The sequence below is a fragment of the Tachyglossus aculeatus genome, chromosome 1, assembly GCF_015852505.1.
Source record: "Tachyglossus aculeatus isolate mTacAcu1 chromosome 1, mTacAcu1.pri, whole genome shotgun sequence".
Classification (NCBI taxonomy): domain Eukaryota; kingdom Metazoa; phylum Chordata; class Mammalia; order Monotremata; family Tachyglossidae; genus Tachyglossus; species Tachyglossus aculeatus.
Window position 1 is genome coordinate 135,085,903 of NC_052066.1, and position 19,672 is coordinate 135,105,574.

The 19,672-nt window shown below is 41.0% G+C and overlaps 1 protein-coding gene across 2 annotated transcripts in view; it reads right to left on the reverse strand.

The window, feature by feature from the left end:
• Window positions 1-19,672, reverse strand: part of LOC119928288 (muscular LMNA interacting protein) — a 244,313-nt gene that overhangs the window by 24,967 nt on the left and 199,674 nt on the right. For both annotated transcript variants that reach the window (XM_038746434.1, XM_038746426.1), the window contains one exon: window positions 206-259. In XM_038746434.1, the coding sequence (XP_038602362.1) occupies window positions 206-259 (54 nt within the window). The remainder of the gene's footprint in view (window positions 1-205; window positions 260-19,672) is intronic.

Genomic DNA, 19,672 nt, shown 5'->3' on the forward strand with positions numbered 1-19,672 from the left:
TTAGTCTTTCTGCTTTTCTCTCCCTGCAAAATACAGTGCATATACAGAGTGTACAGTACTTTCTATAGGCATCTCTTATTCACAAAGAACTGCTTTCCAATCAGAGCTTCATAAGTTGTGGTTCATTAGTGATGGTCCATTTCCATAACATTATGATAAAAGAAAATATTTCACTGGCTATAACGCAAATATGCCGCACAATTACCTCTTTAGAGCTGAGAGCTTCATTTTCTGGAATAGTCACTATTGGATGACTCAGCTTCAGAAGAGAGATGTCCAGGAATGAGAGACAGAGAGAGACAGAGAGAGACAGAGAGAGACAGAGAGAGAAAGAGAGAGTGCTCAAGTTGGGGAAACATATTAGAACAAAATTTAGGAGCCAGTTCATTTAGAAAAATACTTATTTTCAACATTAGTAGCAGAACAAACTCACTGTAGCAAGGGAGTTTCAATTTCCACTGTAGACCCCAGCCTATGGAAAGATATGTCTCCAGTTAAAGTTGTTTGTCAAAATAGACTGCCATATTTCACAAAAATTGAGGGTAATTTCATGTTTCCACCCCCTCACACTGTCATCCAATTGAAAAGCCCTTATCAAGTGAAAGAAGGCAGTTAACAATCAGGATCCCAGCAAGTACAGACATGTCTTCAAAGAAATTAATTGTTTACTGTACGAGAATGAACAAAAATATTATCACTCAAAATAGTGCCACCATGAAATCTGCTTGTGGAGAATCTTTAAACATTAAAATTTAGTGGGCATTATGGCATGGTGTCCCAACTGTCTTTAGGCTAGTGTGGAGATTTCTATGCTCCAGGATTTTGGACTAGGAAAGGAGAAAAATCTATGAATAAACAAGAAAGGCAGGATCACTGAAATCCAGTCTGGGTAACTGGGTTACATTTGATTGTAAAATGTCTTGATTAAGGCTGTGTTTCAAATTTCTAGGAGAAAAAAACTTTAAAAAGCTTTAGAAAAACCATAGAAATCATTATCATTCCTTGTGTGTCCTCAGTTTCCCCACAGTTTGATTGAAGCCATGGAGTGCAGCCCTTCTTCCTCCATAACTTGTGTCCTGCTGTGAAAGGAAGTTTCTTTACATGCTGCATCAGCCTCCTCACTGGGCTCCTGCTTTTAGCCTTTATCTTCTCCATCCTATATTTCACTTTACCATACACTCTGCTCTTAAGTTCCCTCCCTCCTCAAAATCTTTCAGTTGTTACCTACTCTGAATCAAGTAGAGACAACTGAAGCTTGGTTTTAAGGCACTGAATCTGGTCTCTCTCCATCGCCTTTCCACATTCTTCCCACTACTCCCCAGCTCACACTCTTATTTCTTGTAAAACTTAATTCATTCATTCATTCAGTTGTATTTATTGAGTGCTTACTGTGTGCAGAGCACTGTACTAAGTGCTTGGGAAGTACAAGTTGGCAACACATAGAGATGGTCCCTACCCAACAACAGGCTCACAGTCTAGAAGGGGGAAACAGACAACAAAACAAAACATGTGGACAGGTGTCAAGTCGTCAGAACAAATAGAATTAAAGTTAAATGCACATCATTAACAAAATAAATAGTAAATATGTACAAGATATGTAACAAATATGTAACAAGTAAATATGTTAATCTACTCACTATGGTTCACTCTCATCTCTTCAGCTGCCAACCCCTTGCCCATGCCCTTTCTCCTGCCTGGAACTCCCTCACCATTCTTTCACACTTCAAAGGACTTCAGAAATCACATTTCCTCCAGGTAGCTTTCTCCCATTTATTTCTCTTTCAATCAATCAATCAATCATATTTATTGAGTGCTTACTGTGTGCAGAGCACTGTACTAAGCGCTTGGGAAGTACAAGTTGGCAACATATAGAGACAGTCCCTACCCAACAGTGGGCTCACAGTCTAGAAGGGGGAGACAGAGAACAAAATCAAACATATTAACAAAATAAAATAAATAGAATAGATATGTACAAGTAATATAAATAAATAAATAGAGTAATAAATATGTACAGACATATATACATATATACAGGTGTTGTGGGGAAGGGAAGGAGGCAAGACGGGGGGATGGAGAGGGGGCAAGGGGGAGAGGAAGGAGGGGGTTCAGTGTGGGAAGGCCTCCTGGAGGAGGTGAGCTCTCAGTAGGGCCTTGAAGGGAGGAAGAGAGCTAGCTTGGTGGATGGGCAGAGGGAGGACATTCCAGGCCCGTTGGATGACGTGGGCCAGGGGTCGACAGCGGGACAGGCAAGAATGAGGCATGGTGAGGAGATTAGCAGCTGAGGAGTGGAGTGTGCAGGCTCGGCTGTAGAAGGAGAGAAGGGAGGTGAGGTAGGAGGGGGCGAGGTGATGGAGAGCCTTGAAGCCCAGGGTGAGGAGTTTCTGCCTGATGCACAGATTGATTGGTAGCCACTGGAGATTTTTGAGGAGGGGAGTAACATGCCCAGAGTGTTTCTGGACAAAGACAATCCAGGCCGCAGCATGAAGTATGGATTGAAGTGGGGAGAGACACGAGGATGGGAGATCAGAGAGAAGGCTGATGCAGTAGTCCATACGAGATAGGATGAGAGCTTGAACGAGCAGGGTAGTGGTTTGGATGGAGAGGAAAGGGCGGATCTTGGCAATGTTGCGGAGCTGAGACCGGCAGGTTTTGGTGACGGCTTGGATGTGAGGGGTGAATGAGAGAGTGGAGGGAAGGATGACACCAAGTTTGCGGGCTTGTGAGACGGGAAGGATGGTAGTGCCGTCAACTGTGATGGGAAAGTCAAGGAGAGGGCAGGGTTTGGGAGGGAAGACAAGGAGTTTAGTCTTGGACATGTTGAGTTTTAGGTGGTGGGCAGACATCCAGATGGAGATGTCCTGAAGGCAGGAGGAGATGCGAGCCTGGAGGGAGGGGGAGAGAGCAGGGGCAGAGATATAGATTTGGGTGTCATCAGCGTAGAGATGATAGTTGAAGCCGTGCAAGCGAATGAGGTCACCAAGGGAGTGAGTGTAGATCGAGAACAGAAGGGGACCAAGAACTGAACCTTGGGGAACCCCCACAGTAAGGGGATGGAAGGGGGAGGAGGAGCCTGCAATAGAGAGTGAGAATGAGAGACCGGAGAGATAAGAGGAGAACCAGGAGAGGACGGAGTCTGTGAAGCCAAGGTCGGATAGCGTGTTGAGGAGAAGGGGGTGATCCATAGTGTCGAAGGCAGCTGAGAGGTCGAGGAGGATTAGGATAGAGTATGAGCCATTGGATTTGGCAAGCAGGAGGTCATTGGTGACCTTTGAGAGGGCAGTTTCCATGGAATATAGGGGACGGAAGCCAGACTGGAGGGGGTCGAGGAGAGAGTTGGTGTTGAGTAATTCGAGGCAGCATGTGTAGACAACTCGTTCAAGGAGTTTGGAAAGGAATGGTAGGAGGGAGATGGGGCGATAACTAGAAGATGAGGTGGGGTCAAGAGAGGGTTTTTTTTAGGATGGGAGAGACATGGGCATGTTTGAAGGCAGAGGGGAAGGAACCAGTGGAGAGTGAGTGGTTGAAGATGGAAGTTAAGGAGGGGAGAAGGGATGGAGCGAGAGATTTCATGAGATGAGAGGGAATGGGGTCAGAAGCACAGGTGGCCAGAGTAGCACTTGAGAGGAGGGAGGAGAGCTCCTCTGAGGATACTGCTGGGAAGGATGGGAGAGTAGCAGAGAGTGTTGAGAGCGGGGTGTTGGAGAAGCGGGGGGGGGAGTGACTTTGGGGAGTTCGGACCTGATGGATTTAATTTTGTTAATGGAGTAGGAGGCCAGATTGTTGGGGGTGAGGGAAGGAGGAGGGGGAGGAACCGGGGGCCTTTCCTCTAGCTTATATCCCCACAACTATCACCTCAGCACAACTGTACTGACTATGTACTACTATACTCACAGGCAACTATAGCACTTCAGTACATATTGATTTACATACCCAATTACCTAAACACCAGCTCATCTTCATATTCACTTTTCCCTCTTCCCCTTATCTGTATATTATTGTAATGTCTGTCTTCCCCAGTAGATTGTAAGCTCAGGAAGGTAGCATCTTTTCTATTAACCTTATAGTGACAATAATAATAATAATTCATATTAAGTGCTTACTTATGTGTCAAGCACTGTTCTAAGAACTGGAGTAGATATAAGTTAAGCAGGTTGGACACAGTCCATGTCCCACATGGGGATCACACTGTTAATCCCCATTTTACAGATGAGGTGACTGAAGCCCAGAGAAGTTATGGGACTTGCATAAGGTCACACTGCAGACATGTGGCAGAGTTGGGATTAGAACCCAGATCCTTGTGACTCCCAGACCCATGCTCTATCCACTAAGCCATGCTGCTTCTCAAATACCTTCCAAGTGCTTAGGGCATACTCTACAGCAGTAAGGCATTCAATAAATGCTACAAATTCACTAAATAGAAGTGTGTGCTAAATTTCATTTTGGGGAATAGGTCAGTGGCCTATGGCATCTCCCTGGTGTATCTCTCCAGGGTTATAGGAAAGTCACTTAGCAGACTTTCCCTCAGCAGACTTTCTTTGGACATCTAGACTGTGAGCCCGTTGTTGGGTAGGGACTGTCTCTGTATGTTGCCAACGTGTACTTCCCAAGCTCTTAGTACAGTGCTCTGCACACAGTAAGTGCTCAATAAATATGATTGAATGAATGAATCAAACTCCTCACAAAGTCATAGTGTATGCAAATATTAAGGGAGTCAGTGGGTTCTGCTATAGTTCACTTCCTAACTACCACCTTCTCCACCAGTCTGCCAGAATGGATTAAAGGAAAGTTTCTCTGAATTTTGTGAATACCAGTGATTTTTAAAGTGGAAACAAACCAATCAATCAATCAAAAGTATTTACTGAGAAGACTGTTAACTATATTAACAATGTAGTCAATACGTATGATCCCAGTTTTAAGAAGCTTACAATCTAGTGGAGGAGTAGACACTAAAATAAATTCCAGGTATGGGGAAGCAACAGAGTTTTATTTTTAAGGTATTTGTTAAGGACTTACTATGTACCTGGTACTTTATGATACAGGTTCCTCTGGTTAAACTTAGTTCATGCCCCACATGGGGCTCCCAATCTTAATACCCATTTTACAGATGAGGTAACTGAGGCACAGAGAAGTGAAGTGACTGGCCCAAGGTCACACAGAAGACAAGTGGTGGAGTCAGAACTAGAACCCAAGTCCTTCCGACTCCCAAGCTCATGCTTTATCCACTAGGCCATGCTGTACATATGTGATACCTGGGAATATGGTGAGTACCTAAGTACTTAGGTGACAAGGAACTGCTGGAAGCAGTAGAGAGTAAGGGTGGGGGAAATAGGATGGGAAGATGAGAGATTAATCAGAGAAAGCCTCCTGGAGGACTTATGATCTCAGAAGGGCTTTGAAGATGTGAGAGCAGTGGTGTGCCAGATCTGAAGGGGGAGGGATATCCGGAAAGGATGAAGGATGTGAACAAGAGTTCCAAAGCGAGAGAGATGAGGATGAGGCATAAGAATAGAGAAAGCATACAGTATGAGGTAAATGGCACTTAGTACTTCATTACATGATTCTATATGAATTATTTTACTTATTTGTAAATTTCCATTTCCTGTAATACATCTATTAAGATATAACTCATTACCTGCCTTATTTCAAATTAAAGAAGGGCTTAGAAAACCCTGGTTTTCTGAGTTATCAATCAATCATATTTATTGAGCACTTAATGTGTGCAGGGGACTGTACTAAGCTCTTGGGAGAGTAGTTCTGACATCCTTTGAGAGTAAGTCTAAAAATAAAGGAGACTTTCAATCTCTACTCCTGGGCATCTAGGATTGGAATACAATAATTAATATTGGACTGATTTTATGCAAGCTAGTTTTTCTCTAGTTCATTCATTCATTCATTCAATCGTATTTATTGAGCACTTACTGTGTGCAGAGCACTACTAAGCGCTTGGGAAGTACAAGTTGGCAACATATAGAGACGGTCCCTACCCAACAACAGGCTCACAGTCTAGCGGGTTATGTCCAGACAGAGATTACTGCCTTTGGACAAAAGCAAACATTTCAATCTTCATGAGAATATTGCTAATGAGAAGATTGCTGCTTTATTAGAAGCAGCATGGTACAGTGGATAGAGCATTCACAGGCCTGAGTGTCAAAAGGTCGTTGATTCTAATCCTGGCTCCACCGCTTGTCTGCTGTGTGATCTTGAGCAAGTCACTTCACTTCTCTGTGCCTCAATTACCACATCAGTAAAATGGGGATTGAGTTTGTGAGCCCCTTGTGGGACAGAGACTGTGTCCAACTTGATTTGCTTGTATCCATCCCAGTGCTTAGTTCAGTGTCTGGCACATAGTAAGTGTTAAAACAAGTACTATTTTATTAATATAGAACTGTTGGACATGAAATATTTCTAGCCTACAGAGGTAGTTATGAAGGGAAGTGGGATGTATAATGAACGTGGTAATTGTATCAATCTTTCAGGGTGCCCAAACAATATAAAAAGGCTCTTTCAAAAATGATCAAAAAAACCCAAAGAAGAATATCTGCAGATTTTCTAATGCTTTTTTCCCTTGTGAAGACTCGGTATGCATTGGCCCAATTGACCCAGACTGCACAGACCTTGAGCTTCTAGGAGTCCATGCTTTCTTTTTTAAGCTCAAACAGAATTCTGTCTAGAATTTTGCCTCTTCCACTATGCTACTTACAAAAAGGGCCTCTCTATCCTCTCCCTGGAGTTCAGAACCACACCAGTAATGTGTATGGAAGACAAGGGAAAGTAAGGAGTGAGAAATAATTTTAGTTCAAAGACAGCAGTGGGAAGCACACATAGGTTTAGTCAAAAAGCCCATAGAAGAGATGATCAGAATGATCACTTGTTTTCTTCAATCAAGCAAACCATGAGTGGTATTTACTGAGCACTTACCGTGGGCAGAGCACTGTATTAAGCTCTAGGAAGAATGCCATAGACTTGATAGACATGATACCTGCCTATAAGGAGTTGACATTCTGTTGAGGGGTACTAACAACAAAGTAAATTACAAATAGAGGGACAAGAGGAGACAGGTGCTCTTCAGTGGAAGAACAAAAGGTATAGGTGGAAAGAGTGAAACAGGATTGGAGTGAGGACAGAAAGGAAGGAAATGAGTAAAAACCATGAAAGGACAATAGGAAAGCAGACCACAGAAGAACTTGGTAAAAGAATGTCTCCAATTGAAAGCCCCATTGGTGGAGTGTGTGAAGTTCAAGGGAAAGACGCAGGATAACACAATAGCTTGGAGGTCATAAAACTGTTGCATAGGACAACTGAAAATTGGAGAGAAAATATATAAAATGAAACAATAGAGGTAAATCTTATGTAGATGAATGGCTTATTTACTATCCAGGCAGTAAGGGAATTTTTAAAGGGAGAGTGAGTCATCAAGTGCACTATTTATTTAAAAAGAAAAAAAAACTGGCATAGGGGTGCAGCAGAGAGCATAAAACCACTGATGGCTCAGGAAATAATAGGCAAGATACCGCTTTTATAATCAGAACCATATTTTAACATTAAAGGGTCAATTAAAGGCAAAGCTTGCAGAGAAGGGCATTAAAACTCCCTTTATCCTTGACGGAAATCCAGCTCAGTATCTTGAATAACCAATTAATTAGACCTTTGTTCACTTAGCTTTGGAGGGCAATCAACAATTGGTGTTTCTATAAACACCAAAATACTATAAGCCTCTGTGAGGTGACTGTTGCCAGTAAGAAGCTTTTCATAAATGTTATTGATTCTCCAGAGGAGATATAGATTTCAATAACCAAGGTCATTATATACAGTTCACGGAAACCGATGGGAAAATGAATCTGTTACAGCTCTTGAAAAGGAACAATGCAAAACTTGGTTAAATGATTTCATTGAGGCATTAATCTATATATCTATATTTCAACTGAAATTTGACATAGAGTTATCTTTTCTGAGTGTAAAACTAAAGGTGCACTGATAGGTCTATCAGTGATTCAAAATCTTTAAGTTTATAAGGATTTTGGAAGGAAGAACTGATAAATGCAAAACCAAAATGACAAAAAACAAGTTCCCTAATTGTTGAATCCCTCAAGGCTTTGTTCTGGGTACCCTTTTTCTCTCTATTTTCAGTCACTCCCTTGAGGAGCTCATCTGCTTCCACAGCTGAAACTACTATCTCTTTGTGAATGCATTTCCAAATTGACCTCATCTTCCCGGAGTTCTTTTCTTCTCAGTGATCTCACATGTCTTGCTGGCCCCTCAATACTTGGCTTAATGAGCTTTTCCCAATGGCTATTTCAGTCTTTCTGCACCACAAAAGTACTTCATTTTTGTAGTTTTCTAGACTGTAAACTCCTCGTGGGCAGGAAACATGTCAACCAATTCTGTATTATCGTACTCTTCCAAGCATCTAGTACAGTATTCTGCACACAGTAAGTCTTCAATAGATACCATTGATTGATGCTTTTTTTTAAGGTATTCACTAAGCACTATGATCCAGGCATTGTATTAAGTACTGAGGTAGATGTTGGACATAGTCTTAATCCCCACTGTACTGTTGAAGAAACTGAGGCACAGAGATATCAAGTGACTTGCCCGAGGCCACACAGCAGGCAAGTGACAGAGGTAGCATAAGACCATAGATCCTCTGATTCCCAGGCCCATGTTCTTTCCACTAAGCCATACTGTCTCCCCAAATACTAAAGTACCTGTAAATCCCACAGCACTTAAGTGCATATCTTTACATTCTATTGCTTTCCCCTTCCTCTAATTTGTTCTAATGCTTTGTCTTCCCCACTCCCTGAGAACAAAAATAGAAGAAGCTGATTTAGTCGTACTTTCCCAAGTAAGGAAAGCACACAGTAGGCACCCAATAAGTGCTACTGACTGATTGATTGATAAAACCCTAACGTGCTATTTTGTTTTAATTTATTTGGCTCAAGTTATTTCTCTTGGAAAATGGACTTCACCATTTAATCCCATGTTCTCTTTCATATTCAACTCCTCAAATTAGCTTTCCTCTCTTCCAGTTTCACTCTCTAGCCCTCCTCAGCACTTCACTATGTTCTTTTGTCCATTTCTCTGAAAGCTGGAGTACTTGTGGAGAAAGAAAATCACCATTTTAATTTTTCCCGGGCCAGGTCTCACTCATCTCTCCTATTTAGGAATAAAACTACTCCTAGAGAATGACTACTGAGCAGTATCCATTAATTGGGAGATTGGCAAGTAAGGATAGACATAGTCTTTGGGGCACTTCAGATCATCATAGGGATGGTGTATATGGTGACCCATTTCCTGATGGGGCAGGACGGAACCGCCAGAGGAGAGAGAAGGTAGCACACAAAGAGGAGACAAGATCAGAAAGGAAAAATATGGAAAAGGGGAGTAGAGATGGGAATGGAGATGGGGGAGAGACAATGGGGGAAAGAAGATGGAGCAAAGGAAACAAGATATAGGGTAAAGGAGTAGAAGAAAGGGAAAGAGGGGAAGGACATTGGTAGAAAGGAAGGTGAGGGAAGGATGGGGTAGTCTTCCTTTCTTTGGCCTCCAACTTCTACCATTGCCACTCTCCAGACAGACGTAATGGTGGCAGCCAGGCCCAGGATGGACCAGTTCTGCTGAGGAGGCTACTGGGCTCACTGATATGCCCCCCACTAAGTGGGAAGCAGGGGCTTCCTGGATAAATCTGTCCTCTTCTGGGCTAAGCTACCCCAGCTTAGGTTGTGTAGTGTTCCCAGAAGCCAACCTAGGTAAATTGCTCTTCACAGGAGCCATGGATAAATGGGAGTGTAGGCACAGGTTGCAGAAGAGTTGAAGTGATGAGGCTTAGAATGTATGTGGTGCTCCCACTGAGCCCCTTTAATGACAGGTCATAAAAGGTCCCAGTTCCTGTGAGGAAGTGGGGAGGAGAGAGGGGCATCCTGTCCCAGGGTATATATCTGTCCTGCAAGGGTTTAAGAGAATAAAGGGTGCATTTGTAGTGCACCAGAACCCTCTCCCTATAACAATATCCAGTATCACCCCCTTATCAATATTTGTATAAGGACCTACTATCTCCTAGTACATTGACTGATCCCTGTCTTTGTATTCCAACTTCACCCCGTCATACTGTGGTGGATCATACTGTTGTATCAATTTCTATTTAACTGGGCCCCATACTTGGTCTGTTGATACATTTCGATGACTGATAACTGATGTGGGCCTGTTGTGCCCGCTGTGGTCCTCCTGTGTAGTTGTGTCAGCATCTCTGCACCAACTGGGGTGTGAGTATGCTTCCCTATTAAATCTACTTATTAAACATTGTCTTTGCATGCCTTGCATCATTGGTATCTTTACAAACCGTATTATGTGCACTTCAGTGTGAACTGTGTCTTGTGTGCTTTCAGGGAGTTAACTACATCAGGGGTCAGAAAATTGAGGAAATCCTATAAAAATCGGTTTTTAAAGCCAATGCAGTGCTCTGCACACAACAAGCACTTATTAAGTACTATTACTGCTACTACTACTTAGGATCTTAGATTCATTTCATAAAATCATTGGCACTGAGGTGGTGGTCTGGAAATGGAATTCTGGTTTAAACTTTTTTTGTAGATCTAGTGCTAGGATTCCATAATGCTTTGGCTTCAGGAATACATAGATCAGAAAATTTATCAGTATTCTTAAGCTTCAAAGCATTCCAATTAAACAAGTGTTATTATAGTCGTGGCTGGAATCTGGTCTCCCTTAATTGTTTTATAGACATTTAAAATACAGAGATTTCTAAGTCTAAATTCCAAACACACTGGTAATAAAACTCAAAATGAAATGTATAATTCATTTCTTCTCATCCCCATAAAAATAGAGTATATTTTCAACATGGTGGTTGAGATACCTACATTACATCTTTTTTCTTCCTCTTTTCTTTGCCTCTACCCAGAGAAACCACAATGTGGCTCAGTGGAAAAAAGCCTGGGCTTGGGAGTCAGAGGTCATGGGTTCTAATCCTGCTCTGCCACTTGTCAGCTGTGTGACTTTGGGCAAGTCACTTAACTTCTCTGTGCCTCAGTTCCCTCATCTGTAAAATGGTGATTAAGACTGTGAGCCCCATGTGGGATAACTTGATTACCTTCTATCCCCCCAGCACTTAGAACAGTGCTCAGCATATAGTAAGCTCTTAACAAATGCCATTATTATCATTATTATTAATATTTAACATATTATGCCATTGCTAAAGACCATTGTCATTGTTATTGTTTTCATCTTTTCTTCCCCTAATAATCTATTCAAAATATTTGGGCCAACAAGTACATAGTGCCTTATTCAGTATGAAACTCTCCAAATATAGTTCATCCCTTCTCAACTAGACTTCCATTTTTCCTTTGATTAACTCCATATTCATATTTTTCAGGGCACAGCTTCCAGTTTTAAAGGAAGTGGAACTAGATTGTATCTTTATCTCTCAGAATGAATGCAGGAAATACACACTGGGATTTGCAAGGGATGACAGCTGTTATCATTCCTTCATTTTTTCCTTCTCGAGTACAAATCACTTTGGCTTGGAGGCAAAGCATTTAATAATGATGATGATGGTGATATCTGTTAGCCTCTTACTATGTGCTAAGCATTTTTCTAAGCACTGGAGAATATACAAGATAATCAGGTCAGACATAGTCCCTGTCCCACTCAGGGCTCACAGTCTAAGTAGGAGGGAGAACAGGAATTGAATTCCCATTTTACAGATGAAGTACTTGAGACACAGAGAAGTTAAGTAAGTTGCCCAAGGTCACACATCAGACACAAGGCAGAGCTGGGATTAGAACCCAGGTCCTCTGACTCCCAGGTCTGTGGTCCTTCCACTAGACCATGCTGCTTCTCAAAAGGACTTCGCTGAAGTCCTTTTTTCAAGACCATATTTCTTTCAGGAGTATCATTAATTAAACAAATTCATTCAATCATATTTATTGAGCGCTTACTGTGTGCAGGGCACTGCACCAAATGCTTGACAAATAAGAAAATAGTTTTGGTAGTTTTGTGATTTTGTTTGGGAAGGGAGAGGAAAAAACATTTCTTTGAATGTTAATTAATTTTTTAGGCTATTTGTTATGATTTTACTATGTGCCAGGCACTGTGCTAAGCACTGGAGTAGATACAAATTCATGTCCCACGTGGGGCTCACAGTCTTAATTCCCATTTTACAGTTGAGTAAACTAAGCCACAGAGAAGTTAACTAACTTATTCAAAGTCATACAGCAGACAAGTGGCAGAGCCAGGATTAAAATTCAGATTCTTCCAACTCCCAGGCCCGTGATCTACCCACTTGGCCACTCTACTTTTACTGTTAATGGAATCTTTGAGGTTTTCAGCAATATCAAGCTGACATACTCTAGAGCTAAAATATAGGCAGCGCTACTATAATGTCAGGGTTGTGACCTTAAAGAACCTTGCATTACAGGAAATTATGTTACAGCATCCTTGTTTCATTGGAAATCAAGGGGTTGGGAAGTAAGATACCACCTCAGCTGCCATTTTTCTAAACAAATTCCTATTTCATTGTTATGAACAATGGTGGCTTTGGGGGGGACAAATGGGAAAATGTGTTTATTTATACTTACATGGAATGTACCTAGGAAAGAGAACAGAGATGTCCACCAAACTAAAAGAGACTAAAAAATAAGAGAAAGGAAAACAAAGAAGTAAAAATATTTGGGGGAAAACTATTTGGAATTTTTTTAAGTACAGGAGAGTAAATGTACTCAGAATCAATCAATCAATGATATTTACTGAGCATTTAAATACCTAAGCAGCATGGATGAGTGGAAAGAACATTGTCTCTGGCATCAGAGGACCTGGAGTCTAATCTTGGCTCTCCCAATTGCTTGCTGTGTAAACTTGGGCAAGCCTTAACTTCTCTCTGCTTCAGTTTCCTCAACTGTAAAATGGGGATTCCATGCCTATTCCCACTCGTACTTAGTCTGGAAGCCCATGTGGGGCAGGGATTATGTCAGATCTGATTAACTAGTATCTATCCCAATGATTAGAACAGTGAATAAAGGGCTTAACAATTGTCATAATAATAATAAATACCAGAATAATTTGTAGGCACAGTCTTTGTCCTCAAGTAGCTTTCATTGTACTGGGAAAAACAGGCACTAAAATACTTTACAGATTGGAAGAAAAAGGAAAAGATGATATGTACATGAGTTAGAGCTTAAGGAATGAGGTGAGATATGTCTGTGACTTCTACAGGAGGTTGAGAACATTTGAATGCTTACATTGCAAAGAAGTGTTGAAGTGGCATTTTGGGGTGCTATAAGGTGAGGAGATTAGTCATTAATTGGGGAAGGCATCCTGAAGAAGATATCACTTCCGAAGAGCTAAGAAGATGATTTGAGCTTTGGACTGTCAGATATGAAGGGATAAGGAGTTCCAGGATGGGGATGTGAACAAAAGGTCACTGGGGTAAAAAAACAAGCATAAAGGAATAGCAGGAGTTGAGCTTGAAGAGAATAAAGAATGTGAACTGGGGTGTGGTGGGAGCAGAGAGTAGATATTTATTCATTCATTCATTCAATCATTTATTGAGCACTTACTGTATGCGGAGCACTGTACAAGCACTCAGGTGAGTACAATATGATAATAAATAGACACTCCCATAAGCACAACGAGTTTAAAGTTCAGAGGGGGAGAGAGGAATAAGAGGGACAGAGCTAATGGAGTGCCTTAAAACCTACGGTTACAACTTTCTGTTTGATGGTGGAGAGGAATAGGAAACTATTTGGGGTTTCTGAAGAGTGGGAAGACATTTGGAGAAGGATGGTGTAGAATAATTACCAGACAACACAGAATGCTATATGGACAGCATAAAAGAGAGACTGGAGGCAGGGACATCAGTGAGGCGGTTCATGCAGCAGTCAATCCAGTATATGACATGTGTCTGGGACAAATGTTTCTACCAAATTATTGTGGATTTTCCCACCACAAACACAGATAAGCATATAGGTATGTTTTCTGTCACAAACATTAAACTGAAAAAAAAATAAAGAACTGACTGTTTTGAATTTCCTGGCAGAAATTTAAAAAGCAATATTTTTTAAGACACATTTTTGAATTTTGTCTGACAAATTCAATTTCCTAAAATATTCTATACATTTTCTGTTGTATTCTCCATATGCAGCACATAAAAACATTGATTTTAATATAAGATTAAGAAAAGGAATTTTATATTATTGAAATGTTCTTCTTGCCCTCTAGTGGACAGTTTAATAAAGTGTAAAAAACATTTCTATCCACGTAATAGCTTCTCAATTCATCCACCTTCTCCCTGGCATTCATATAGATGCATTATTTGTTTTATACAGAATTACCTTGATGATGAGCTTTTATAAATGATTTTATATTGATATCAAAATGGAATTAGGCAATGGAGCCTGAGGTGAATTTCATACACCTCAAAATACTTCAAATAATTTACCTTCGACAAGCTAAAACCTCTATTTCCAATCATTGTTCTTGTAAACCCATTTTAAAGGAATTTTCTAGACTGTGAGCCCATTGTTGGGTAGGGACCATCTTTATATGTTGTCGATTTGTACTTCCCAAGTGCTTAGTACAATGCTCTGCACACTGTAAGTGCTCAATAAATACGACTGAATGAATGAATATGTATTTTTGAAGATATTAATCCCACAGCACTGGACACCGAAAGTAGTTAGGGTGTTTCCAAACCAAGAAGGCTACCACTTAAAAGCTCTTTTGTAATGCTGGATCTATTGCCTCAGAATATTTATATGTAAATTGAAGCCTCCATTAAAAATAACCTAAAAACACCAGAAAATATGAGCAGAGAGGTCTCCCAAATCCCAAACTATCTTCCTTTAGGATTATTTCTATCAACCTAGTTCTGTCTTTGTAAAATCATTGGAATTATTCTTTCTATGTGACTTGTCCTGGAAAAATCACAGCCATGAACACAAAGTTGAAAAGACGGGGAAGTAAACATTATTCAACTTCTTCTGGGGAAAGTGATGTAAGTCACTGGTTCAAGCAAGAGTGTTTTTACCAAAGACTCTTCTAAGTTTTCAATCCAATCTTCACAAACCTATTCAACTTATTTCCTTAGAATGCCACGTGTTTCTAGAAGTGCCTCTCTGGTACTACCCAGGCCCTAGTTCAGGAAAAACTCCAAACTCAGGCTGACCTTGATTCTGGGATCAATTATCATCCACCTCTCCTAGTCTACTGGGGGAACCTCCCTGGGCCCCCACTGCCATGATGGAAAAGCTGATCAATTACAAACGAATGCTGCTCTTTTGCCTTATGAGCAAACAACCTCAGTCTAATGGTTATACCAGGTACTGCCGAGTTCCTGTGTGACCTAAGACAAATCACTTTACTTTTTAGAACTCAGCTTCCCTCTCTGAAAGGGAGATGCCTATATTTGTTCTCCCAAATTCCTTTTGTGACCTGACAAATCACTTTACTTTTTAGAACTCAGTTTCTCTCTCTGGAAAAGATGTCTACATTTGTCATTACCTCACAGAGGAGTAGCTTTGTTTTTGAGATGTTGTTGAAGATCCTTAGGACTCTTAGATCTATCCTTGTGCACCTTTTAAGTAGCTGAATGATTTATTACTTCAAAACACCTTATTATTTGAAGAAGTTGATGAAATGCAGATATATTTTAGATTTTCCATTGACACCTAGATTAGGTGGTTTTAGCGTCTGTTAATTGATCTTTCCGAATTTTCACAGTTCCATAGAGATAAACCTCATTTTAAACGGCTGTCCTGAATTTTTTAACTCTTGTTTGGATGATCTCTCCCTATAATGAAATGCACTTTAGAATATATTAATCTTTCTTTTAAATTTCTCTAATCATATTCCAAAGAATGCAAAATATTGTAAAAAATCATTCAAATCATGTTTACTAGGGACATACACAAAATACCTTTTTGAAATTAGGAGGCGGGAACAAGACAAAACAAGAGCTTCTCCTTTCAATCTCCCATTAGACTGTAAACTCCTCCAGAGGAGGGATGATCTCTTCTTTTTTTTTTGTATGCTTCTAGGTATCCTGTACAGTATTCTATATACAGGAGGATGCTGACAATGATGATAACCATGATATATTACCATTAGAGTATAATCATGCAAGGCAGAGGCTGGATTCTTTCACCAGTGAAACTGGGCTCTACTCTTCCAAGTGCTTAAAAATAGGTGCTCAATAAATACTATTGTCTGAGTGAATCAAAAGACAAAATTATGCCAAAGGCCCAGTAATCCTAAAATATCAGACCAGGTGGCCACAATAGCATATCTGGATTACACTACCGCTGGCCCTGACCCAGATATCTTCTCCAGTTTCTCCCCACCACTTTCTTGCCTATCTGGATAACTGCCACTGCAGGGAGTATTGACAGTGGGTTGGGGTTGCCTTAATTCACCAAATATTGAAGCAGTCTTATTTAAAGTGCATGGGCAAGAAGTAGAAAGCTCTCAAAAATAGTGTTTGGATCTATGAAATTTCCATTAGGTCTTAATCAATCCTGCTGGGTGCAATGCACCACTTAGGAGAGTACAAACGAAAGAAAACACATGTTACTTGTCCTTAAGGAGTATACCATCTAAGGGACAGACAGGCAAAAGTTATTCATAAATCATGGAAGCAGACCAAGATGAGAATCAAATAGGGAGAAGACCAAATAGATTAGTAACCTTCTGAGCCTTATTAAGCTCCCGTCGCCTCCAAAAGGCCTTCCCAGATTATGCCCTCTTTACCCCTACTCCTTCTGCATCATCTTTGCCTTTGGATCTATGCCCTGTGAGCAGTTGTTATTCTCCCCACCTTAGTCCCACAGCACCTATGTATGGTGCTACATAAGGTCTGTCTCCCTTTCCAGACTGTAAGCTCATGTTTCCCAACTCTGCTGTTTTGTGTGCTCCCAAGCACTTAGTAAGCACTCAATAAAATACCCGTGAATGATTGATTCTGGAGAAGTCTGCAGGATAGGAAGAGTAGATTGTGAGAAATTTAGGAGGAGGGATAATGAGAAGAAAGAGAATTCAGAGGTAACAAAGAAGCCAGAGAGATCATGGAAAAGATGTTTCTCACACCCAACGAAGCCGCTGGTCAGTGCACATGAGGAGATGACCACATAACACCCCAGATAATAATAATAATAATAACAATTGTGGTATTTATTAAGTGCTTACTATGTCCAGATACTAAGCCCTGGGGTGGATACAAGCAAATTAGGTTGGACTCAGTCCTTGTCCCATGTGGGGCTCACAGTCTCAATCACATTTTACAAATGAGATAACTGAGGCAGAGAAGTGCAGTGACCAAGGTCACATGGCAGACATGTGCTCGTGGCCGGATTAGAACCCATGATATTCTTCCTACTATGTCATGCTGCTTCTCCAGTTTCTCCATGCTGCTTCTCCAAATTGTGAGATTGAGGAAGATGTAAAATCAGCCCTGGCCACTGCCAATAGGAGCTGTGGCTATGGAGCAGAGACTTTTCTGGACATATACTCTCAACTGCAAAACTGATCTCTTTGTCCTGCCCACCCATGGAAGGAAATTTCAGACAACAGTGTCATTCTCTAACACAAAGGACAGCTATGTTTCCAGCAAGAAGAAATGTAAGGCTGTACCAGGTTGGCTGGATCTGACAACCTTGTCACAAGCTGCCTACATTTGCTTCCCGTTTAGTAAACATTGTCCTTCCTTTTGGAAAGCCATTAAATCTAAAATAACCTTACCCAGTAAAGGGAGTACCCCCCTTTCCCCTTTTGGAATTTTTCTAAAGGTACTCAATGGCAGAAGTCACCCTCTGCTCCTTACCCTCTCCCAAGGAAGTAGTTCCAAAACAGACTATTTTAAAATCTGTTACAAAGCTGGGAAGTAGAGGGAAAGGATAAAAGAAAGGAGATAGAAAATGAGAGTCTAAATAAGCGTATATATGTGTGTTGAGGGGATGGGGAGAGAGATATTGGTGCAGGTTTGAAGAATGGAGAAGCCTGGTGGATATAAAGGAAATTCAGCAAGCAGCTCAGTCCAATGAGGCCCACAATATTACCTTTCTGGGCCATTCAAGATTGAAAGGGTTGAGGCGGTGAGAGAGAAAGAGTGTATGCATATGTGTGCAGGAGTGTGTGAGTGAGTTTGGGTATAGAAACAGGTAAGACAGAACATTAAAATAAAGGAATAGCAGCCTGTGATACAAGAAGGTAGACTTGGTGGCCATAAGGGATCGATCAATCAATCAATCAATCGTATTTATTGAGTGCTTACTGTGGGCAGAGCACTGTACTAAGCGCTTGGGAAGTACAAGATGGCAACATATAGAGATGGTCCCTACCCAACAGTGGGCTCACAGTCTAGAAGGGGGAGACAGAGAACAAAAAAAAACATATTAACAAAATAAAATAGAATAGATATGTACAAGTAAAATAAATAAATAGAGTAATAAATAGACCTCCTAGATTGTTATGAAGAGGGTTGGAAATGAAGGAAAAGAGGTAGGATGGAAGATGAAGGAAGGAAAACGGATTAAAAGAATAAAAGAGTGGTTTCCTTTCTGTTTCATTTTCTGTTTTCCACCCCCTTGTTCCCCTGCCAAGAGGTGGAAAGTAGAGTGGGGCACCTGCATGAGACCCTTCCTCTCGCTTAACAAATGACTAGAATTCCCATGAAACTTTAAAAGAAAAGCCCCTTTGAGCATTCTCCTTTCACTTTACAAAAGTCCCACTCCAACTAACACAGTTACTTTCTTATTTTGATTCTTGTCTTATGCTGTTGAGTCGTCTCCGACCCATTACGACACCATGGACGCATCTCTCCCAGAACATCCCACCTCCATCCGCAATCATTTTTGATTCTACCAGCAGACAAAAGGAATCCCCCAAAAGGGGAAACCACCCATACTGATTTCCCCCATCCAAGCCCACCAATGCAAAGTGGCTCTTGAAGGTCTGGTTAGGATCTGAAAGCCTCTCAGAATAGTTGAATTGGATCATTTTAGGTTCCTCTTAACATAATAATTTCCCCTAAATGGGCTACCCTCCAGCAGGTTCTGTTAATAAGCAAATAATCCAAAATCTATAAGAAACACCTTTTAAAATCATGAAGATTGAGTATCATTCTGTCAAGGGCAGGTTTAGAAGTGAATTTTTTTTACTTTTGGAGTTTAAAACTTCTTCATTTCATTAGCAGAAAGCATTATGGGGGAAAAATAAAAGCAATAGGTCTTTGGTTGGAACTTTTGTCTCATTCACTGATGAGGCAGCGCTTCGAGAAGCAGCATGCATAGTGGGTAGAGCACGAGCCTGGGAGGCAGAAGGTCATTGGTTCTAATCCTTACTCTGCCACTTATCTGCTGCGTGACCTTGGGCAAGTCACTTCACTTCTCTGGGCCTCAGTTATCTCATCTGTAAAATGGGGATTGAGAGTGTGAGCCCCTGGTGGTACAGAGACTATGTCCACCCTGATTTACTTGTATCCACCCCAGCGCTTAATACAGTGCCTGGCACATAGTAAGCACTTAACAAATACCACAGTTATTATTAAAACAGTGCCTGGCACATAGTAAGTCCTTCAAAAATACCAACACTGCATAACTTAGCTCATGTTCTGTGGAGGCAAAGAGCCACATTTGCAAATAGTAGCACTCTCTATTCCATCTCATTCCGATAC